The 25406-nt window shown below is 32.1% G+C and overlaps 1 protein-coding gene across 1 annotated transcript in view; it reads right to left on the bottom strand.

The window, feature by feature from the left end:
• LOC129216941 (ceramide synthase 1-like) overlaps positions 1-25406 on the bottom strand; it is a 56519-nt gene that overhangs the window by 6257 nt on the left and 24856 nt on the right. Inside the window, exons 5-6 of the mRNA XM_054851161.1 lie at positions 18381-18528; positions 8269-8390 (exon numbers count right to left, since the gene is read on the bottom strand). Coding sequence (XP_054707136.1) covers positions 8269-8390; positions 18381-18528 — 270 coding nt within the window. The remainder of the gene's footprint in view (positions 1-8268; positions 8391-18380; positions 18529-25406) is intronic.

Genomic DNA, 25406 nt, shown 5'->3' with positions numbered 1-25406 from the left:
AGAGTTAGTAGAGGAGACTTTTCTCCTTAGTGGAAAGAGTCTTTGGTGATAATTGTTCAACATAAAGGCAAGCCTGCCATCAGCACAAGGGATTTTTCAAAGCCATAAAGAGGTCAGCGATGAAGTCGCTACGGAAAGCCATCAAAAACCGCAACAGATGAAAATGTGTGACTCAACTCTAGAACACAAACCGTCATTTGAGTGTTCAAGAACGGCACAGATATTAAAACTGTTCAAAAAGAACTTTAAGAGATTATGATGAACAATCTGCATGTGTAAAAAGTGTGTTAAACTGGTGATCAGCCTCTTAAGTGCTAATTTAAAGATGCCAATAGTTCTCCAGTCGCTCTACAGTCCTGAAGTGACAACTTCTTGTTCCTCTACTTTAAAATTAACATAAAAGGATATCATTTTGGGAGAGTTGACCAAGTCGAAGAGACTAGGATCTATCAAGATGATTAAATACTCTTTCACAATTTTTTGGTGGAGTTAAATTTATTACGTAGAATTTTTTTTAGGTTAAATGAAAACACTCGCAATTGTACAAACAATAATTAATCCTAAAGCTGAAAACATTTTTTAAATGTGGAACCGAATTGAATGCAATTTTCCATAGTCCCTATTATATGATTAAACCAACAAGGAGTTACTTTTCTTTATTATAAAGAGAAAAGTAAGGTTTCAAAGAAATTCTGGAAGGAAGTCTGTGGCTGGCCTGCGTACAGAAGACCCCGCAGCACCTACAGCCTTGAAATTTTGTACAAAATTACTTCAAGCCCTGGTGGTTTGCACCCGGGGTTTTGTTTTTTAAAACTTAAATTGGGTCATTCCATGTCAAATCAACCAATCACTCAAAATGACCATCTCAGATTTTCATTAAACTTTCAGGGATTATAATGTTTGACATTCTAAATTCAGATCTACTTTTTAAAAAAAATCTATCTTTTTTGGTTAATGAGTTATTAATTTTTTAAATGTGTAAAAACTCACGTTTTTTTACTCATCTGTTGTGCTTAAAAATGCTACAATTTTAGTTCTATGGGGTCAATACAGTTGGTTAACAGCTCATTTTAAAGAGAATTGCATGAGCTTTAATTTGACATACAACTTGCATATTTCTCTTAAATTTTTAATACTTTTTTAAATTTTAAAATTTAAATTTTTTTAAAGTTAGTGTCCTTTAAAAATTTTGAAAAAAATATGTTTTTTAATATGTCTTAATAAATACATCCTAAAAATTTCAGAGTGGGGACATTATGGGATCAGCAGTTATAGCAAATAATGCAATGACACTTTTTTTGTAAAAAAATATATATATTTTATTAGACATTTTTTTAGATTATTTTCTTTTACTCTTTTTAAATCATATTTTTTAAATTAATCTCTTACTTTTTAAAATTACTTTTATTTTAAATTTTCTTTAAAATTATTTTTTAATTTTATTTTTAACTAAGCAATTTCTAATTTGGCAACATTTTATTTCAAAATTAGGATATAAATTAAAATATAATTAAAAACTGAAAATAAAATGCATTAAAACCATTTAAAGAACAGGCAGATCATGCAGCAGCTTGTTTACACACGTGTTGAAACACTCCCTGACATGTTCAAACTGGTGTGTGATGCATTAAGTCCAATAGCTGAAGGAAGCTGTTCATTCTTATTCTGGCTTTCAAATAGTAAAGTAGGTTGTGTTTGATGTATTAATAATTGGGCTTTTTTAAATTTTGCTTAATTTTTTGTTTTTCAATAGATGTTCTCATATTTTAATAGTTATAAAAGTTGATTATTTTAAAATATTTTTGTGCAAATTTTCAAGAGTGCTTATTGGAATTTAATAATGACCTTTTAACCAAGCTTTAAAGAAAAAAAAAACATGACTGAAGCAGGGACTTCAAAAATTATTTCTTTGCACTGCTCCAATCCATTTAAGAAGCCTGGACATGACTATTACAAGAAAAATTTAAGAACTGTGAGTAATAATGTATCAAAGCATCATAAGGAAGTAATTGAAGGCTATAAAATATGTGATACTTGCCGCAAAGCTGCACAAAAATTACCTTTAGTTACCTCAGATTATAAAGAAAGTTCAGATGAAGCTCTGAGTGAAACAGATCATGAGACTGAAATTTCAACTCCAGAAAAGTCTAAAACTATTGAAATTTTAAATGAAAGTCTTGGAGTAATTGATGAAACTCAGATAAAAAAAATTCGTCTTAGTGAAAAGAAGTACCCCCAGACAAAATTAACTAAGATCACTGAAGTTTTAGGAACTCAACTATTTGCATAAAACACACCGCCAGCTCAGTCAATTCCAGCCGAGGACTGCAGTTTCGTGCTTATTAGCACTCATCAGCCCGGCATAGGAGTGACTGAGCTGGAGGTGGAAAACCTCTTAAAGAAGCCTAGAATGCCAAACAAACTGGTTTGGCACTCTAGGCTTCTTTAGGTATTTTTATGTATCGAATTCTACTTAGTGTTTATACATTTCAAAATTACATCCTCGAAGTTTCTGTGCTAGTTCTGTTTACTGAACTTCAAAGGAATAAAAGATAACCAAAATTTAAGATTTTTTGGAAATTTATAGGTTTTTTAATTAATTGAACTATTTATAGTTTTACTACAAAATGTTTATAATATTATTTTAAAAAAACTAAAACATGTGTATTTTGAAATAAATTTAAATTGGTAAAAATAGTTTTGTGCATTTAAAAAAGTATTTTTTATTTATTTATTGTTTTTTTTTTTAAACAAAAATGCTAAGTAGCACCATTGCATTATTTGCTATAAAAACTGATCCCATTATGTCCCCACTCTGAAATTTTTAGGATGCATGTATTAAAACATATTAAAAAACATATATTTTTTCCAAAATTTTTAAAAGACACTAACTTTAAAAAAATTTAAATTTTAAATTTTAAAAAATATTAAAATTTCAAGAGAAATATGCAAGTTGCATGTTAAATTAAAGCTCATGCAATTCTCTTTAAAATGAGCTGTTAACCAACTGTATTGACCCCATAGAACTAAAATTGTAGCATTTTTAAGCACAACAGATGAGTAAAAAAACGTGAGTTTTTACACATTTAAAAAATTAATAACTCATTAACCACAAAAGGTACATTTTTTTTAAAATTAGATATGAATTTAGAATGTCTAACAGTATAATCCCTGAAATTTATGAAAATCTGAGATGGTAAATTCGAAAAACATTTTTTTTTTTTTTTTTTTTTGGTTGATTTGACATGGAATGACCCAATTAGTTTTTTGTAATTAATTTTTTAAGCTTAAATTTTGCGTAATTGCCTATAAAAGGGGTGAAAAATTACTTGCACATATTAATATTATATATCGTTGGAAAGGGTAGACTTTTTCTCATTCTATGCAATTTGTTTCAATGCTCTTAACTTAAATACAGCAGGAGTTATTTGCATTTTTAGCTTGAACTTTTTTAGGCTTAGCTAAAATTTAAGCACTACTTTCTTAATTAAATCTATCAGTAAAAAGTGAAGGAATTTCCTAGTTTTCTTTTTGACACCACTGGAAAGAGCAGCTTTTTTTTTCACTCCAGATCTAACACAACCTATGGTGGAAAAACTAAGCTTCTATCTCCAAAGGAAAAAAGTTACAAGCGGTTAAAAATCAAGTTCGAATAATCTCATCTCCATTAAAATGATTGGTGTTTTATTTGACATTGCCATAGTTACGTCTCTTCAATTCACTTGTTTCTTCTTTCCTCCCTTATTCAAACTTTAGGGGTTTCGATTTTAACGAAAAATCTTAGGCTCAACTCAATTCAAGCCCCGAGCTAAAGAGCAAAATATATTACTAGAGACGATGAATATGAAAGCTCCTCCTTTTGATTTTTCAAACGTATAAAACTGCAGTTTTGCAATGCTCAGGAGCCCCTTAGCCTTTAGGGCTCTGGAAGTTGGTACAAGTTATTTTGAAACCTGGGGAAGGGGCGCTTTTTTCCCAAAGGAAGCTCATAATGTGTTTTTAATGTTTCTTTCTAATTGACTATTTCAATCTTTGTGAATCAAATAAAATTGCGAAGCAATCTTTGAGGGATGGTGAGCGTTAGCGAGTAGGGGCAGAGCTCCCTAGTAATGCAAAAAATACTTGAAATTTAAATCAATTCTAATTTGCAAGGAAAACGAAAGGCAAAATCAATTCAGAGCTTTTAATTCGCAATCAAAAAAGAAAGAAAAAAGTAGTCCTCTCACTTTTAATTGCATACAATATTTTGAATATATTTCATACTTCCAGCATATCAGAGTTTAGGGAAATTTCCTTAGCACTGATCTGTATTTAAAAATTAATTTAAACCAAGAAGGTATACATCAGAAAAAATAGCCTGTCACATTTTGCTCATGAGAATGAGACACTATAGAGTGCAATTTTTTTTAAATCTATCCTTTAAAGCAATTTCAATACTAAAAAAAGAAAAAAAAAATCAATTACTTTCATTACAATTAATTCAATGCTGCAATTTATTTTTATATTGTAAATGGGAAAAGAAAAAAACACTATTAAGTAACTAGTCTTATACAAGTATTTGGTTTGTTTTTGTATTTACATAGTCAGTAGGGTGGATCGAAAAAAACGAAATTTTGAATCTTAATTTGGAATACCTGCCAAAAGCTGTGCACATGTAAGTACAACACACATGTAAAACATTATCAAGTTTGAACAACTCTTTGAGGGTCCTACCAAGGCTTGAATTTCCTCAAAAATAGGAAAAAAGGTCAATTTTCAAAAAATTTTATGAAAATACTAGTGTTTAAAATTTTTGTTATAATACGGTTAAAATGCTTCCTTTGAACACTCTTTTCATGTATCTTCCCAATTATTTACAATCTTTGCACCATTAAGTTCGCACATAAGCCGTTAAGTTTCGCAAAATTAACCAAAAACTGACTTTTTTTAGGCTTTTTTGCACATTGCAATATTTCTTCTTTTAAAGTCCAGTTTTCTTTTTTACAACGCCTGTACTGAATGCAGTTTTAAACGAAAGTGAAGTTAAACTGTATTTCATTAACAGCCCAGCATCCACTAAAAAGAAATGGCTGCATTTCGAGTTTCATTCTACCTTTTCTATCTGCCGAGCCACATGTATTAAGCATAAATGTATTATTTTACATTAGAAGTAAACTATCAAGATGATTTAGTTGTATTAACTAAAAAAACAGAGAGAAGTGCATTGGTTACAAAGAATGTATATTTACTCACACGCAGTCGCTCTGACATATAAACATCAATATTTCACAAAATGAGGGACTTGAAAAGTATCAGTTAGTTAAAGCCACATAAAATAGCCAGTTCGTCACATCCATTCATGAAACCTCTTTGAAATCATTTTTTGATTCAAGACGACTACTTCGAGGTTTGATTTTTGCTCATATGAAGCCATCTCTTGCCTATTGACTAATCACAAACAAAGAAGCTTCTGTCACCATATTAGCACAGTGTTCGACCACCTGCGTGTGACAGGAGAACTAAATGAACGCAAAATCGGCGTTGGTGTTTTCAATCTCTTGTTGAATATTTTAATTAGATATGCCAGCTAAAATAGGAGAGGGGTGGCAGTTATTGCACATTCTTGCCGGTTGATAACATCATAGCAGTTTGATGCATTAAAGTTCATCTTTGAATTATAGAGTTCTCTTATTTCTTCATGAACAGAAGCCACTTGTCTGGACTTCAAAATCGTCACAAAACCAGTTCTCTGATGTACTTTTGTTCATCAGTGATCACTATTAAGAGATTTTTTTCCGGGTGGCAAAAATAGGCATTTCATTGAATGACAGGATCAATATTTTTTTCAGATTTTCACTTACGTAACGAGATGCTGTAACAATACTGATAAAGAACAGCAAAGTTTTGTTTCAATTCCAGAAGAAGAAAAGTTTGCAACGGCTATACTCTCGTCAACAAAGCCATCAACATCTTTTGGTGTTGATGTCACTTCAAAAGTGGAACAAATGAGGCTTTCTCTGCCAATGCTATCAAGAGTGTGCTATCAGTACGGCATTTCTGACAGATGTGCGATGTGCTGCATCAATTTCTTCAGAAACATTACAGGTTTTTGGTACTGTGTCAAATAATTATCGCTCTAAAGTCGTTGATAGGAATAAAATTCGAAGACGGCGACAGAAGTGTCACAGGTATCACAGACGAAGTACGTGCTTCTCTTCAAAACCTGCAAACTAGGAGTGAAAGGGTTTGAAAAGTACATTTTTCGATAGCCGAAAAGACAAAACTATGACAAAAGGAAATGGTTGGAGACAGATACCATAGAAGAACCATAAGCGAGGAATCCATAGTTGAAAAAACCAATTCTCTTTATTTGGGTCATGTGACGCCAACTTCTGGAACGGGAAAACATGTCGCAACAGCAATGTGAACTGAAAATTTATTTAAGCTTTAAGGATCTTTTAGTTTTTGGCTGTGATGGCACGGCCACGAATACCAGAAAAAGGAACGGTGCAATTACGGCCATAGACAATAAAACTGGACATCCTGTCCGATGGTTAATCTGCGAACTGCATACGAGCAGCCTTTGCGTCACCTGTTCACATAACTTGATGGTGAAACTGCTGCTCCATGTGAATTTTCACAGGACCAATAGGTAAATTGCTAGACAGGTGCGACAATTTACCATTGGTCCAGCTTGAAGCAATTACGCTCCTTGTCGTAGGTGCTGGGCTGTTAATGTAATGAACTATAACTTTATTTCCATTTAAAACTGCATTCTGCACAGTCATTGCAAAAAAAAAAAAAAAAAATGGACTTTAAAAGAAAAAATATTGCAATGTGCAAAAAAGCTTGAAAAAAGTTGGTTTTTGGAAATTTCACGAAATTTTACGAACTTGTGTGCAAACCTAATACTGCAAAGAATAAATAATTTTGAAGATACACGAAATGCATGTTAAAAGGAAACATTTTAATGGTATTAGAACAAAAATTTTGAACCTTATTATTTGCATAAAAATTTTTGAAAATTGACCTTTTTTCCTATTTTTGGAGAAATTCAAGCCTTGGTAGGATCCTCAAGGAGTTGTTCAAACTTGATAATATTTCACATGTGTATTGTTCTTATATATGCACAGCTTTTGGTAGGTATTCCAAATTAAGATTCGAAATTTCATTTTTTTCAATTCACCCTAATGGTCAGCTTACGTCATCTCAATAAAACTCAAGTTTTCCCCTCCTCTCTTAATGCTCCTTTCTAATTACTTATTACTAAATATTAAATTTATTACTTGTTACTCAAATATTTTTTAAATGAACTGAAAAGCAAGATATTATAAAATGATTTGAAACAAACCTCATAATTACAACCGCTTTCAAGATCTCAGAAAAATTTTTTTTAGTGATAATGTTTATTCTCCCATATCCTATTCTTTATTCTTTCCCAATACAGTAAATCCTCGTTTTACGCGGGGGTTACGTTCCTCGGAAATGCCGTGTAAATCAAACCGCGTAAATTGAGATTTAATATTAGTATTAAAATAGGGGTTAGGTTCCGTGGATAAAAAAAAACACTTCATTCTAGTGATGACTAATTGTATGTGTACTTATATCAATTTATATGCACAACATGCATAAATAAAACACAAATTAATTTAGTGTTTATGAAAAGGAACTGGCTATGATAGTCTTTTGGCAGTCAAGAATTTTTCTATGTATTGCAGAGAATTAATGCATCCATGATCATTTCCATGATAAAATCTTCCTTCACTAACAAATCAGAAAGATCATTTCTATTGTCAAGGAATGGCTCAAAATTTCAATGTTATTGTTTTTGGTTCTGTGTCATAGATGTCGGTATCCTCCTTGCTTTTTTTCCTCTTTTGTCACTCCTAAAAGCTCTTCTTCCAGTGAGTTCTGAACTGTGTGAGTTTAATAACTTTACTTTTGGAAAGAGCTCTAGAACCAATCGCATAAAATGTCTCCTGTGGCCCAAGCTCGATTATTAGCATGACAAAATGCAGTTTATAATGTGTAATCTGAAATCTTTAGGAGTTTGTATTTTGAAAGAGGGGGAAATTATCTTTTTGCATATTGCTGCATCCGCGTAAAACCGAAACTCATCCGCATAAAATAAAATAAAGGTGTCAAATCTTAAACCGCGTATAATCGGAAACGCGTAAAATAAACCCTCGTAAAACAAAGGTCTTCTGTTTATCATTGCAGTTTAAAAGTTTAAGTAATAAAAATTGAATTGACACAAGTACTAAAAATGTGAATGCAAGTAGCTCTTACCCATTTTGCACACTATTTTTACATGTTTGTTTAAATAATTTTTCTTCCACATCATATTCCCTAGTATCATCAACTTCATGTACTTGACCAGTAGCTACTCGATACAGGAACTGCACAATGAACTATTTCAACAAAGTTATAAAAACATATCAGGTATGTATTTATATAGAAAATCAAACATTATTACGAGGCGTATTTTTAAAGTAAGTTCCGTTTTGATATAAAAAAAGAACGAGTACAGATAGAGCAAAGAAATTTATTGCACAAAAATCTACCATCCTTACGCTATTTTTTGACATTGCTCCCGTGATTTTCCAAACATTTGTCATAGCGTGGTACAGGTTTTTGTATACCTATTCATAGAAAATTGCCGCCTGTGTAGTCAGCCAAGGGATAACATGTTCTCTGAGCTCATTATTGCTGTTGTGCCACACAGGGGCGTAGCTAAGGGGGGGGTTTTGGGGACAAAACCCCCCCCAAAAAGTTAGTCTCAAAAAAAAAAAGAGAAAAAGAAGAGAGAAGAGAAAGAAAAAAAAGAAGAAAAGGAAAAAATTCCAAGCGATTATATATATATATATATATATATAATATATATATATATATATATATATATATATATATAAAAGAAGTAACCCCCCCCCCCCCCCGAAAGTCGGGTCTAGCTACGCCACTGGTGCCACAGACCACCTTGGAAAGACTTTAGATGCCGAAACAAATGAAAGATGCTGCGAGCGAGGTGAGGGCAGACCAGAGGATGTTCAAAAACGCCCCAGCCAAAGCCCTGTAAGAGTCCTCATAGTTGACTAAACGGGCGGTAACTTTGTAGGAATAGGTATACAAAAACATGTACCACGCTATGACAAATGCTTGGAAAATCACGGGAGCAATGTCGAAAAATAGCGTAAGGGTGGTAGATTTTTGTGCACTAAATTACTTAGCTCTATCTGTACTCGTTCTTTTTTTATATAAAAACGGAACTTACTTTAAAAACACGCCTCGTATATTAATTTCAGGTTTTTACTATACTGCAAATAAGAAACGATTGTAATGCCTAACATTTTTATCATGCCAGTCAGAAAAAATATATTTGTAGAAACAACAGGGTTCATACTCAATTTGGATAAAAAATTTCCATGACTTTTTCAGGACTTCATAAAATTTTTCATGACCTTGTTACACGAAGAGAATAGTACTATTTAATGTAAAACTTGACAATTTTTTCCGGAAACGGGCATTAGAAAAATTGTTACGTGAGTGCCACTATCTCAATGAAGCAATTACTTGTGACTGAAAAAATATAAGTGCACACTGCAGAAACTAGTAAATTATTCTTATTTGTCTTTATCATATAAATTCAAGCAAAATAAAAATATAGTAAATGCAATACACTGATGTTTAAATGTCTAATAAATGTTTAATAAATAGTAGAGACGTACCGAGTAGCACTTTGGCCGAGGAGCCGAGTACCGAGTACTCGGCCTTTCACTACTCGGCCGAGTTACCAAGTACTAATTACGTTTTAAGAAGGACCACCGACACACGTGATGAATTTTGAACTTATTGGAATAGTTGTATAGACCTCCTTGTATATATAATAGTTTTTAAAACTAAATTCCTGCTGAAATTTAATTACGCATTATTTAAAAAATTTTGTTTATGTCAAAAATTTTACAAAAAAATTGTATTTAAAATTAAAAATACATAAATAAAAGGTATGAATCAAGTTGGAATTAAAACAAATTATACCAATTATAGTTATAGTCTGCCAAACATAAATAATTTTTAAAAGCAAATAAAACAAATGTGCAGGAACACTGCAGACACGTGTTTCTGCGATATAAGGAACGTCTTTTTCAGTGCATAAAATGTGAGCTAAAGACATTTGACAAAAGAATCCGACTTTTGTCGGATGCCTTTAAAGCCACGAGCTCACACTTTGTGCATTGAAAAAGGAATTCCTTGTAATGCTATAACACATGTCTGTAATGTGCTTTTAACGTTGTTTTATTTCCTTTTATTTTTTAAGCAAAGGTATTTTTATAATTCTTATAACTAATTTTTGTTTGTAGCAAAAATCCATTTTTAATATAAAAATTCCATATTTTCTATACTTACTTTTTTTGCACAATTTTTAATAAATAAGTTTTATTTACTTTGGGGACATTAAAATAGAGATTTATTCCATTGAAGCATTACAAACTTCATTATTCTCAAAATTTAAATTTGACTTCTATAAATGATTGCAGAATATTATATATGCATGCACTTTTTATAAATTTTAATATCTGTCTTGGACAATATTCAATTTTTTGCAACTACTCAGTATTGGCCGAGTATTGGATCAAAATTTGGCCGAGTACCGAGTAGTTACCGAGTACTCGGTACGTCTCTAATAAATAGGGCCGAATAGTAATGGATGGGACAAAAATTGAATGAGCCATTACTGAGTTTCCAACAATAAATTTACTTCAGAAAAACATTGTCCTTTGGTGTCAATAGTGCATCTAATCACCCATGTAACTTGACAGTATATGAGTTCATTCAAGTAAAGCCACATTATTCAGTAAATTCATTTTTCTAAACCAGATATTTCAGCTGGCCACAAGGATCAGTTTTTCGAGCTTGTGTTGGACACCACTATTTTAGAGTATAGAATTCCCTATTTCTATGTTCTATTGCCTGACTAAAGTCTTCATTTTCAAAAGCGTTCAACATATTAAGATAAACTCTGGTAAATTTAATAATGAATTTTTTACAGGTAGTTGAAACTAACTCGGATGCAATTAAATTAAACTTTTTGAGGGGTCGTGGCAAAAATCAAGAATGTGCAAGTCCACTACTACAGAATACAAAAGATAAGAAGTGCTGAATATAATGGTAAATTCAAAATAAAGTGACGCCCAATAGTAACATTACATCACGAAAAACGGCGAGCTACTGTTACAAAAGCAGATGAAATTGGATTCCAAAACTTGGATTTCTTTTTGAGATTGTTCAATTTATATGCAATATTACTAAATCCCTCAATATTTCTAGCACCCTTTTAGCTACGTTTACTTTTTTACTGCCCAAGACCATAAAATAAATAAATTTCCATGATTTTTAATGAAAATATTAATTTTCCATTACTTTGCTTGGTCTAAAAATTGTTTATTTTTCTTCCATGACCCGTACGAACCCTGAAATAAGCATTGATATACAATAAATCTTGATTGCATTTAAGGACCTCTTTTCAATTATAGCTATCCAGACTCCAGAGCCTTATATCAAGAGTACTTTTACTTCAACTTAGTAATGTCTATGGTTATGGGCTTGAGGCGGCTCGCAAAGATGACTCATGTATCCTGTTTTGTTCAATGCTACAAATAGACAACTGTGATTTGTTAAAATGTTAAATTTCCAAATAAATATTCTAAGAATAGTTTCCCGAAAAAAAGATGCTAACTTTGCATTAACGCACTATGCATCAAGTAATGATAACAATTCTTGGTTCAAAATGTTCTTCCATTTTTTGTGTTTTCTCAAGTCATATAGAAAAATTTTAATTTTTTTTTTCTTTTAATTTTACATGTTAAAATTATCTTAATATGATCAAAAATATGTTGGGCACCACTGGTTTAAAAGATAATAATTGATGGCTAACTTGAAATGTATGGGATAAAATATAATTTTTTTAAAGATGAAACAATGAAACCATAACAGGGGGATACTAAAAAATAGCTAATAAAATGTTCTCCACTAATTACAGAAAGGAATGTGAAATTCAACATTCTTAATGGACTTGTTATACAGAGCTTGATGGCAAAAGGTGGGGAAGAAAAATTCCTTCTCTTAACTGACGTATGAAACTTAATTATCTTTGAGAACAAGATTGAAAACAGCAATACTTTTTCAGAAAAATATCATTTGAAAGTTTGAAAACCATGTACAATAGCATCAAATTGATGGATGCTTTACATTACATTGTATACAAATTCTTCGGAAATTTAAAATATAGAGTGATTTACTGTTGTATTGAATATTGTTGCAGTGATGTTTAAGTACATTAAAATGTAAAAAGGTTACAAATAGGGATTGCAATACCGGACCAAAATTTCAATACCGGTATTCGGTATTTTTAAAACGTGATATCGAAATACCGATATTGATACCAATATTTGAAATTTCTCAAAAAAAATGCTTGAAAACATTGTTTTGTTGCCACATTTCATAATTTTGCATAAAAATTGCATTATTTATGAAAACATATTGTGAAAAAGTATAAAATGAAGGAACAAATGTCATAATAAAATATCAATAATAGTAAAAAACATAATGCATCTATTGAATTATCGCTGAGAGCCCGGAACCCATTTCAGTGCTCAACTTTCCTACTGTTAAAAATACTCTTTCTGAATTCAGGCAGGTCGATGGTACTGTTAACAATTCGCGATAAACCTCCTCTAATTGTCTGGAAGTCCTTCATCTTCAAATTCTTCCTTTTGTGTGTGTATGTTCTTTTGTATTGTATGTACCGTATTTTCGGGAATAAGCGCCGCACCCGGTGTAAGCGCCGCATCGTAATATATTCTCAAAGAAAAAAATTTTTTACTGTACGCGCCGCACCCGGTGTGCCGCACCCAGCATTAAACAACTTAAAAGCACAATCAGTAGTAAAGAAAGCTGGATTAAATGTAAATAAAAAATATTTTTTTATTTCTCATTAGTATTTTTAATTAACGATAATGAAATATTTTTAAAAATTCCCATTTTGCACTTTTTGCCTTCGGCATCCCTCGATTGGCCATCACTTTCGATGGTTAATTTATTCGATTTCCAACGGCAAACGCATCTCTCGTCAATGCCAAACTCTCTGACAGCAAAGCGATTTCCAATTGCTTCTGCCTTTATTACCTTAAACTTAAAGGCTGCAGTATAACTTTTCAATTGCTTAGAAGCCATTTCAAAAGCAACTCTAAAAAAATTTTGTAAAAAAAGATAAGCCAAGAACGTGCGCGCGTGCGCGACGCGCACGAACGACAGCAAAAGATACAACAAGACGATGTGAGTGAATAATAAAATTAGAGCTAGGAGACAAGTTTCCCATTAGGTTGCTTGACCAAGCAACCCATTTTTGTGAGAGAGGTGGTAAGTTCCCTTTACACACTGGACATCCATCCCTCTCTCTTACTAGTACTTTTCTGCCTCCTCTCCCTAACCCCATCCCTCCGACGCGATAAGGCTTGTTTTTCCACGTGTATCGGCGTTTCTCTCCTCAGTGATACACTTGCAATCGCTGACTCATCTTCCCTCCTCCCTCTTTGCTTTACTTGTCGCCCAAGGTCGAAGGATTTCCTGTCCCTTCGCTCCGACGCGATAAGGCTTGCTCGCACACATGAATTAGCATTTCTCTAATCAGTGAAACACGTGCAATCGCTGACTCACCCTCCCTCCCTCCTCTTTGCTTTACTTGTCGCCTAAGGGAGAAGGATTTCGCAAAATGAAAGCAAACGATGTGGTGTCATCTGTTAGCAGCATTTTCAACTTTTTTAAACTTGAAAAAAAAAAACACTGTATCCGCCGCACCCGTTATATGCGCCGCACCGGCAATTTTTTTACTTTTTTTCTTGTATGCGCCGCGGCGCTTATTCCCGAAAATACGGTATTATTATTATTTTATTATATATTTTTTTAATTTATAGCTAGTTGTAATTTCTCTTCGAGAGACGATACTTGTCCAATATTAACCATCATTTTCTCTTGAACAGGAGTGATTAGTGTTTGCTTTTTATTAGCCCTTTGGTTTGAAATTTACGATTAATTTGACGAAATTTGATGTTGATGGTTTCACTTATTCGTTTTCTTTTCAAAATTCTTTACAATTATATTTTTGTAACTATCTGAATATACACTGGTGTGCAAAAATTAAGGACGAAGTCGAAAAATTAGCATATCAGCTGAACGAAGAGGCAGAGCGGACAGAAAGACCAATCAGGAGATTAAGTAAGGTGATGTACAGTAGCACATGCGCAGACATGCAGGCAGACGTAATGGGGGAGTGTCTGAGTGGTATAAAGCATGTTGTCGGTGCAAGATCAGTATTTCTGGCAAAGAGATTGCATGCCGTATAGCAGTTAAAATCACACCGAGTTGCTGCCTCAGCGAGAAATGGCGAATAATCAATCTGTTAGACGACATCTGGATGCTTTTACCCGGGGTCGAATCATTGGGAAGTTGGAGGAAGGCCGCAGTGTGACAAGTGTGGCTGCAGAGTTCGGAATTGCTCACAGCTTCGTTTCACGACTTTGGAGACAATTTCAAACTACAGAAACAGCTATCCGGGGGTTCAGTAGTGGTCGTCCACGAGGAACCACACCCGCAGATGACCGGTACATTGTCTTACAGGCCAGAAGAAACAGGCGGGAGAAATCGCTAGGCACACGACACAGGCGACTGGAGGACCAATATCGCGTTTTACCGTGACCAGAAGACTGCACGTTGGTGGTCTGTTTGCACGACGCCCTATACAGTGTGTACCTCTAACGCCTGCCCATCGGAGAAGGCGTTCTCTGTGATGCCGAGAACACCGGAATTGGAGAGACAATGAATGGGGACGAGTACTCTTTACAGATGAGAGCAGATTCAGTCTGAGTAGCGATTCTCATCGTATACTCATCTGGAGAGAGCGGGGAAGCCGCAATCATCCCTCGAACATTATTGAAAAGGACAGGTATGGAGGTCGCGGTGTTCTCGTTTGGGGAGGCATCATGCTTGGTAGTCGTACAGACCTTCACATCTTTGACGCAGGTTCAGTCAACGGGACCCGTTATTGTAACGAGATTCTTCTTCCATATGTGCGTCTTTTTAGAGGCGCTATGGGTCCGCAGTTCCTTTTCATGGACAACAATGCACCATGTCATCACACAGTAGCTGCCGAACAGCTCTTGGAGAGTGAGGATATTGAACGTATGGATTGGCCGGCACGATCTCCGGATCTCAATCCCATCGAGTACGTATGGGATTTTCTAGGCAGACGCTTGGCAGCTCGTACCTTACCACCAGTAACGATTCGGGAGCTTCGATTGGCGCTGCAAGACGAATGGGCAGCAATGCCTCAACAACTCATTGACACCCTCATTCTCAGCATGGGCAGACGCTGTGAAACCTGCCTAGCCGTCGGGGGAGATCATATCCCCTACTAAAGACCGGATGTTTCTTGCTGGACACCCATCACAGGGATGTTTCGGCCTTCAGTCGCATTGCGCGCTATGCTACTTTTTGAATAAAGCTTCTTTTTATCCCTCTGATTTCTCTTTTAGTAAGTGTTGCTTACATTACACATGTCCTTACATATTGGGGATCTTACGGTATTAAATGTGTTGATTTGGAAAGCTTTTGTACAAAGTTACATTGAAAAAACCGTCTCGTCCTTAATTTTTGCACACCAGTGTATGTTTCGATTATGCTTTATTACAGGGTTCATACACCTTGTGGCTAAAACGAATTCCCCGACTTGTTCAGGTTTTCCAGGTTGTTTTTTTAGAAAATTCCAGGTCCGCTTCATTAAGTTTAAATAGCAAAATGTTCAAAATAGTTAAAATTGTTTAAAATAGCAACGAGGAAGGACTGAAACTTTTCCCTTATATTTAAAAAAAAAATCTTGGATTTTTTTTTCTTCTATTTCTTTGTTAAAATTTTAAGTTGTTTAAGCATTTTGTTCAAAATAATTTTAATTTGTTTACTACTTGTTGAAAACAAAGTACTTCCAACTTATTTTAGCATTTCTTCGATGTCATGTTTCATTCATAATATTAGCCTTTTGCTGTAATGGAGCAGCAATCTTTTAACATCCGCTTTTGTTTAACAATACTTCTTTTTATTTTTTTTTTATGAGTACATAAAACAAAACATATTGAGCAAAATACAAAGCGATTTTTCAGTATAAATATGATTAACTTGTTGCATCGATCGGCATACCATATAATGCATAATAATAAAAATCAACATCTGCCGATCATAGGCCAATGCCAATACTAACCAGTTTTTTTTTTTTTTTTTTTTTTTGCACATTAAAGGGTGCTTACAAAAATTCCATGTTACTTGCAATGGTTTACATTGAGATAAACATCCAATTCTGTTTTTGGAAATTTACGTCTACTTCCATCATGCAAATGACTAAATATGGCGAGAAGTGAAAAATTTAAGATAATAAGTAGATTTTTGAATTCGTAGCATAAAATTAGTCATAAATAATTAATAATCTCAAAAAAAAAGAACTACAATTGAGACAAAATAATCAGTTTTTAGTACATAAGCGTCTAATTCAATTAGAAAAAGACCAAAAATGGCGACTCCGTTTCACACGTAGCTAAAAATATTCATAGATGAAAAAAAGATTTTCCCCGATCGACCCTCCCATCTTCAATTTTGTGCTTCCGAAGCAGTCAATTGTCTTCTCCCCTGTTGAGTTCGTGCATTATTCCTGTTCATTCCAGGAAGTTTTTTCTTGGGAACTATTGAGGGGCAAAAATGGGGACTGCGGAAGTTTTTTTGGGTCGCCACTTTTGTTTTATTGCCAGCGTCATTTTGCATTAAAATTTTTACATTTTTGTTTTCAGGAAACATCGATAAAAATGAAGATTGGATCTCATTAAACAAAATTCTCTGGGAAAAAGTCAGAATTTTTTTTTTTTTTTTTTGGGGGGGGGGCAGATTCAGAAAATTCCCCAACTTTTCCCTGACATTTTTAACTATGTCATTTTGCCTGACAATTCCAGGTTTTCCCGGAGCGTACTATATAATTTCCAAATATTATCTTGCCAAGCATAAAGCCAAATAGTGAGATAGGACAACAAACCAATACTGCTAAAAACAAATTACCATTTGTTGAGACAAATAATTAAAAATGAAATCATAAAGTATTACTATAATTGATGGTTGGCATAAATTGTTTATAGAACAAATGCATTCAAAATTGCACTCGAAATTAACTTTCACAAATAGGAAAGTGAGTGATAAGAGAAATGGAAAAAATAGAAACATGGTGCACAAAAAAGCATGAAAATGCGATTCATCTCACCATCTAGTAATGACAATATGATTTTGCAATCTTTCAGCTACTTTTGTTTAATGATATTCTATTAGTTTGTGCTTTTGAAGCCAAATTTTTACATTAATAGAATTATTTTGGTTCTGTATCGTGGAAAAAAAATGTACAAAGTTACATTGAAAATCCTTTAATTGAAACTATATATTATTTTTAGCTAATACCGAAAATACTGGTATTTTACCTCAGCAAATACCAGTATTACAAAATTGCAAAATTGCTCGAAATATCGGCATTCGGTATACCGGTATTGCAATCACTAGTTACAAACTAAGCATTTTCAAGAAAGAAAAAAATAAATGCCAAAAATCTTTACATCTTAAGATCTATGATAATATTCAGTACATTTTACTCAGGCATGAAAGTGCTAGTTTGAAAGCAAAAAAACTGAATTCTATGCAATGCAAAAACTATTACATTAAGAACAAATAGAAACACACACAACATTTGTATAAGTGAGATTGAAAATGTTCTTAAATATATTTTAAATACTTTTCTTAGTGCAAATATGTGGTTAGAGGGGGGTTCTTATGTTTTCACCATTCTAATTTTAAAATCCTAGAATTTAATTATTCATAGTAGTGTCAGTCTCATGTAAATATCAGCTGTGAGGGTCATTCTAAAATATTTCATAGTTATTTAATGTTAATTAATGTATACATCATAGTTTCTTGTTCAAGATATACTTTAAAAAATTTATTTTGAAAAATATCTTTTCCGCCGATTAATCTGCAAAATGTGGCCAATTATAAATAATCGGCCAAGCGGCGGAATAATCAACGCATCCCTACAACATATCTTTTAGAAAAGTTTTTGAAAATTACTCCAATCTTCAAAATAAATCCAAATTTTGAAGCAATCAAAATAGTATGGGAGGCAACTTCTCACAAATCGCATATTAAATTCATATAAAATGAATTTCAAATGTATTAATACTTTTTTCGACATTTATTTGATTTCTTAAAAGTGGATAAATAAGAAATAGAGTTTCTAAGAATTTTTAATAACCAAACAACAGAAATCATACCAAAAACCAATAAATGTTCAAAATCTGTAGAATCCATAATAAAGTATTCATAAGCAAAGCACATGGGAGGACAAGATTCATTCTTTGTACATCAGACGTTGCAGCAAACAGCACACGCAATGGGTACCAATAAAGACGAGTCACAAACCTGTAAAAAGTATATATTTAACAAAATTAAGAAACCAAATTGGAAATCCAAGATTTTACATTCAACTCCTTTATCAGTTTTCCTTTTTTTTCTGAGAGAAATATTCCAGTGGTACTGAAACAACTAAAAAATTCATGAGTTATTTCACTCAGAGTCGTTTTGAAATACAAAATGTCAATTTATTTTATTCTACAAATTAAAAATAGAAAATGAAAAATACACCAATATAAGGAACATTATAAATGAAAGTTTACATTAAAATAACTTTATTTGAATTGCTGTCATCTTTATAGAAGTTTTGAGAAAGCTCAAACTTTTGTGCTGATTAACATTCACTTTAGACAACAAAATATCACAAGAAAATGTAATAGTCATAAGGATTTAGATCCGGTGACAAAGATGGCCAGTTTGGTAAACTTCAGATGATTGTCATGGAGCCAAACCTGTGCTATTTTGGTTGCATAAATATTTTGTAGATGCATTAGCTTTGGCTGTGATCAGATAAATATAAGCATGGATGAGAAAATGTTATTTGCAGGGTTGGGTTTTGGACTGTCAGAAACTGGTTTAAGACAGGACAGGTGGTTTTTACCATCCAAAACTGTCCAAAAGTATGCTAAAGCTAAAGGGGTGTAATCTAATCAATTTGTATTTACTACAATATTTGTAATGCATGAATATAAATATTAATATGAGTATTTAATAATATTTTTCTCCAAAATGTTCATTAAAAAAATATTTTACTTAAAAGAATTGCCAATAACTTCATTACATGAAAACTTCCTTATGTAACAGTTAGTAGAGTTATGAAAGGAAATTCAGAACACTACCAGGACAACTAATTTCAGTTCCATTTATAACTCAAAGGAATGTTATTAAATGTGCAATATTCAGGTGCAAGAAAAAAAGCTTATTTTTTTTACTGGTTTTTGCAATAAGTTTACATGATGTTTTAACAAAAACAATTTCTTAAATCATAGATTAAAAACAATAAATTGATGTTTAAATATATGCATTTATATTTTAAAACTTGTGCTACTATTTCTTTTTTTAGTTCATGTTTTTAATACAATACATTCAGGGATGCCACTGAGCTATGATCCAACAATAGTCGTTTTAGTAGCCTCTTAAATAAAAAATAGTCGCCAAACGTGGAAAATAGTACCTAAAATAGTCTTTTTTTATTAGTATTAATATTAAATCATGCTGCATATACTTTGATGAATAAACATAATCTAGAGCAATCTGGAATGAAACTTAACATGAAAGGTTATGCTCAAAAGAGCAAAATTTGTTTAATCTATAACTGCTTTTAATATATGTATAAATAGATCTCGTTGCATTAATACTCTCCTTTACAACAGAAATTAAGAAGAAAACTAGCAATAAAGAAAAGAAAAAAAACAGCTGCACTCTAGATGTTGTAGAAAGAGTTATGTGGACCGACATATGATCTGATACTTTGATTTATTTTTAGTTTTGTGTGAAAATAATGGAAAAACACTGAAACAACATGGGGGAAACATTACTATTTTGCTATGATTTTGGTGCAAATTATTTCTTTCCTCCCTCCAAACTTGAAGTTAGGTGCAGGGGATGAAATGAATCATAACTTTGCTTATCAGATAATGAATTAATCAAGTAAAATTTGAGAAGTTGAGATCCAAAAAGAAACATTTGGTGTAAAAAAAAAAAAAAACATGTGGGGTAAAAATAATCCTCAATTCAATACCCAGGTGAAGGGTGATACTAGTACAGTGTTAATCGTATGTTTGAGTGGGGTGGGGGGATGTGTATTTCGTCTTGCTTTAATGAAGAACATTTACCAGATTTTAATAAGTTTACTATTCATTGTTTTATTTTATTTTTTTACATTTTGAAAATAGTTTTGAAAAAAAAAAGATTAAAGTGTTTTTTTTTTTTTTGGAGGGAGGGGGGGGGGGGCATACCAATCTACACGTTCATGCCAGCTCATTTGAAACATAGCCATGTTTACTTTCAACTCACTAGACCATCACCAGTAAGAGAAGCCCATATTTAACTAACCAGAATCTGAAAAATATCATTATTTCTTATGTCAAATTTTATTCAAAAACTAAAAAAAAATATGATCCTATTGAGATCCCAACTTGAAATTTCGTACAAACGAAGATAAAACACAAATTTTTGAGAATTTTATTAAAAAAATTCATTATACATTTTTTGAGAAATTTAAATTTTAAATTTAAATTTCATTTCTTCAAAATGAAAATTTTTATGAAATTAGTTACGTTGCATATCATATTAAACAGCAACTAATGTACTTTAAAATGCATTTTACCAAATCTTTCTATCTATATTTGGTGCTGAGTTATCGTCCATATGTTCAAGTATCCATGAAAAAAAAGAGGGTTTTTCCAAAAATCAGAGTCTCATAAATAAAAAAATAAAAGAGATAAAAATCTAAAAATTTGAACTTTTGATTACCTCGAGGGGTACAACAGATGAGCCAAATTTCAAAGAAATACTAAATGGTGAGGAAAAAATTTCTTAAATTTTGGATCACACACTTGACATGGAATGACCCTGAATACTCTTTGTTTATTAAATAACATTGTCAGAATATTGCAGCCAATTGCCAAATATTAATGACACCTAAAAAAGTCACCTTTGCCTCCCTTTAAACTTAAATTCACGATTGAATCAGCAATTTTGGAAATGAAATTAAGTGCATCTGTTTGTAAAATTCATACTACTTCCTTCCGTATCAGGAAACACAAGGTACAAGGTTGTAATTGCCAATCACCAGAACCAAAACTAATATTCCCCTTCATGAGATAATTTGTTAATCTTGTTGTCAAAAAATATGCCTATTTTGATAAATGATGGGTAACAGAACTGGTTAAGGGACTTCTCTGCGGCTAGAACACCATACTATGAGAGTTTATATGATCCCAGCAGCCGATGGAGTCGGGGGGAAGAACTGTTGATATATGGGTCATGAAATTTGGTATACAGATTTTTATGAAATTTGGTATACAGTTCCCTTTTATGCCTATATAAAAATATACCCAAACATAAAAGTTATATATAGTTGTAATCTATGGAGTTAATCTGATACAGGAAAGATTTTCAAGATTATTATACTTAACTTTTAACCGTGTGTTAAAAACTGAAAATATTTCAGTTTTTTCATAATTAAGCATTATATTTTTTAATCTCAAGCTTTATGGAATGTATTAGCTTTGCTGAGATTGAAATCCAATAACATGCTAAGAGTCATAAAAGAAATACAGTGAAACCTGTGTAAGTTGACCACTTGCGGTGCAGTACTTTGGTGGTCAACTTAGACAGGTGGTCAACTTAGACAGGTGGTCAACTTATGAAGGGGGTAATGATTTTTTTTTTCTTTTTTTTTTTTTTTTTTTGTCATTTCTTGCACCATGTATTCATTTTTTGATTGATGACACTTACTCTTTCTGTTCAACTCACTTTCATTCTTTAGCATTACTTTGAAACAATAATTTAAAATGTTATTCAAATATTTTTAGAGATTATTTTCCCAGAATGACGTATAATGTGTCATGCAAATTTAAAATTTCAGTAAATTGATCAAAAAAAAATCTTATTGTTCATGAAAAGTTACTCATTTGATATTAATAGTTCCTAAAAATTCATAGCTTCTCAAAAATTACAAATTTTTCTCATATACATTTATAACGCCATGATGATCTATTTTTCAACAAAATAACTCCTTATTAAAGTTGGCACACTAGTTTTAGAAATTCCATATGTGTCAGCTAATTTTCTCTGGCTTTCTCCCTTTTCAATTAATTTTAATATTTCATACTTTTTATCAATCTCAAGTTCAACTAACTTTCTTTTAGAAGCCATTTTATGTAAAACTATAACACAAAGAGCAACAAGTTGGACTCTCATAGTTCAAAAAAGCAGTTGAAAATGAAAATGTCGTATCTCTTAATCCCTTGCACCAGAAATACTGCAATGCAAGTAACTTTACTCTTTAGCACAATTCCACTGTTACCACAAAATATTGCAACTGGAAAAAAATACTTTGTACTTTTCTATTGACACATGTTTTCATAAAGAAAAACAAGTTTGGGGAATAAAAGGGTTCTTAGTAGTTTTCCCATGTTGTTAAACTCAAAAGGAGGTTTAGTTATGCTGCTGTTTCATTTAGTTAGTAAAATGCTGGTCTGGTATCAAAAATATTCTTGAAAGCTATAAAAAAAAATAAAAAAAAATAATTTGCTAAGTAAAATTTTAAAAATAAACCAAGTGGTCAACTTACGAAGGGTTTTTTACAATACTCCAAACCAAATTTGGGGTACATTAGTGGTCAAGATAGAGAGGTGGTCAAGTTACAGAGGTTTTCCTTCATTATACAAGATAGGACTAATTCTGTTCCTGACAAAAGCGGTCCACATAGACAGGTGGTCAACTTTACAGGTTTTACTGTACCTCACTTTTGAAGTTGTATTTTAGCTCATTTTGTCTTTAAAATCAGTTTTGAACTTGGTGATGTTTTGTAAAATGGCGATTTTCCCCTTCACATAGGCCCAAAAATTTAAATGAGGGAAACTTTCGACAACTTTCAAATTTTGCAGGAATATAGAACAGTATTTCTACTATTTACTTGAAGAAATTCAAAATTTGTTTTTGATTTTCAAGCTTTAAAAAAATTTAGAACATTAGCATTTTCTTTGTGCTTTATGTGAAATTATGAAAATTCAAAGAACTAGATAAATAACTATATGATGCAAAAGCTAGTATATCTAACATTCATTTCAATTTTTTGAAAAAATTTACTGGCAGTGTGAAATTTATAAAACAATTAGTGGATAAAATTTATATCTTAAGCAACAATAATAACTTCAACAAATGCAAACGATTTTTTTTTTTTTTTTTTTTGCTCTCTACAAAAGTTTTTTTCGATCTGGCAAAAACATTTGTGGCTCAATTTTCGTAGGAAAATCCAGTTGAAGACATTAGTAGTACTTTCACTTTCATTAATATATTTCAAAAAGTTCCAAACATCATCTTTAATAGGTCATGTGTAGAGGTGTACTGAGTAGCACTTTGGCCGAGTAGCGAGTACTCTCGGTATTTCTGACGCTAAATTCCGACTCTAAAGATTTCTGACATCAGAGGCACTAGCGGTCCTAGTTGTCTTGGATAATCGGGGTTCTAGTGTATTTTTAATTTTTATCAAGACCTTTCCTTAAGACGGCTGATCTTGCAACCATGGATATAATTTTTCTTCAAGACCCTGAATTATCACATTGAAGAAAACACTGTATATGCAGCATAAGATGCTGTATGGACTAATTAAAAATATTTATTTGCAATGCAATAAAATGTGTAAATGATAAGATGATAAAGTATACAGTTTTTATGCGTAAAAACAACGAAAGCATTTATTAAATAAATGCAGTAAGAAAAATCAAAATCTTGTAAGTCTTTCAGCAACTTAATGCAAAATGAATGCAGAGCTATTTAAGCACTGCTCTTTTTGGGTCAAATATCTCAAAATGTGCACTCAAAATATGTTTATAAACAGCTTTTCAAATTTTAGTTCCATAAAAAATTTATCAAAATACGCAGTTTTGCTCTCTAGAGATAGAGGGAATATGACACTTTTTTTTTTCAAAGTGTTGCTCCCAAACACACTTTTTTGGGGGCAAAAGGGGGTAGGCAACACATGAGAAAAGCTACACTTGATTTACAACTATTAAAAATTATGCCAATGGAAACCTATTTTGAAATATTGCATAGAGTGAAGATATTTAAAACAATGCCAACAAATTTAAAATCTAAAGCAAATAAAAAAACATAACAAAAAGGTTTGATGATTGCAACAAGAAAATGTTAATATGCCAGACAATACTACAGTCATCAATACATATAATCAAAATTTACAACAATTTTAGAAGTTTCAATTTATTCCTTATGTCATTTTTAAATTTTGCAGCAAAGCGTATTAAGATAAATAAATACCTTTGTGCTGAACAGTAAAGTATTGTTGAAAAAAAAAAAAAGAAGAATTTAATACATTATTATTGTTGATGTCATTGTTCAATTAAATTTTCCCACAAAAAAATTTGAAAAATGAAGCAAAATATCCTCAGTTCTTAAAAATAAAAATTAATTTAAAAAAAAATTTAACAACAATGTACTAAGCTTATAAGCAACCTAGTTCCACTAGTTATTTAGAAGAAAAAACCTTCACCAAAAGGGAGAGCCATTCGACAAGAATTTAATTTGTGCACTCAAATGAAACTGCAAGAGCTATTGCTAAGTGTAACTACTTTATGCTATTATACCATGCACATTCAAGAATCTCATGTGTCAGAACGTTTTTCAAGATACTTACAACTCCAGACTACAAAAACCAGATTTTCAAGAATGTAATCAATACTGCAGCACTATGAGGGTAGCATTCTGTTTGAGAACCTAAAATCTGTCAGTAGAATTCATAAGTCTTAAAAACAGCGACTTAATACTTTGCCTATTTGAGCTTGCTGAGAAATTCTGTGGTATGTGCATCATGCAAAACTAAAGACACTGAAAACTACTATGTTGCCGTTTAAATACTCATTAAAAAAGTGCAATGTGTGCATAAAATGGTAAATTTTAAAATTTTACAAAAAAAAAAAAAAAAAAACCTTTAAATTAAAATTGGACATTCAGGGTGTTGAGTTTAGTTTTAAAAAACAGAAAATTTTATATGGTGGTTCTTTATTATAAAGCTCCACAACATACTTCAGTTTTTTTTTTTTTTTTTTTCTTGTCATAATTTAGAATGTTGTTTAATGCACTAGCTCGACATTTTAAACAAACATTATGAAAAAAACTATACAATAACTGGCTACCATTCA

Source organism: Uloborus diversus, chromosome 2, assembly GCF_026930045.1.
Source record: "Uloborus diversus isolate 005 chromosome 2, Udiv.v.3.1, whole genome shotgun sequence".
In the NCBI taxonomy this organism is placed as follows: domain Eukaryota; kingdom Metazoa; phylum Arthropoda; class Arachnida; order Araneae; family Uloboridae; genus Uloborus; species Uloborus diversus.
The sequence above is the reverse complement of the archived record's forward strand: the minus strand, read 5'-3'. Positions and strand labels throughout refer to the sequence as shown.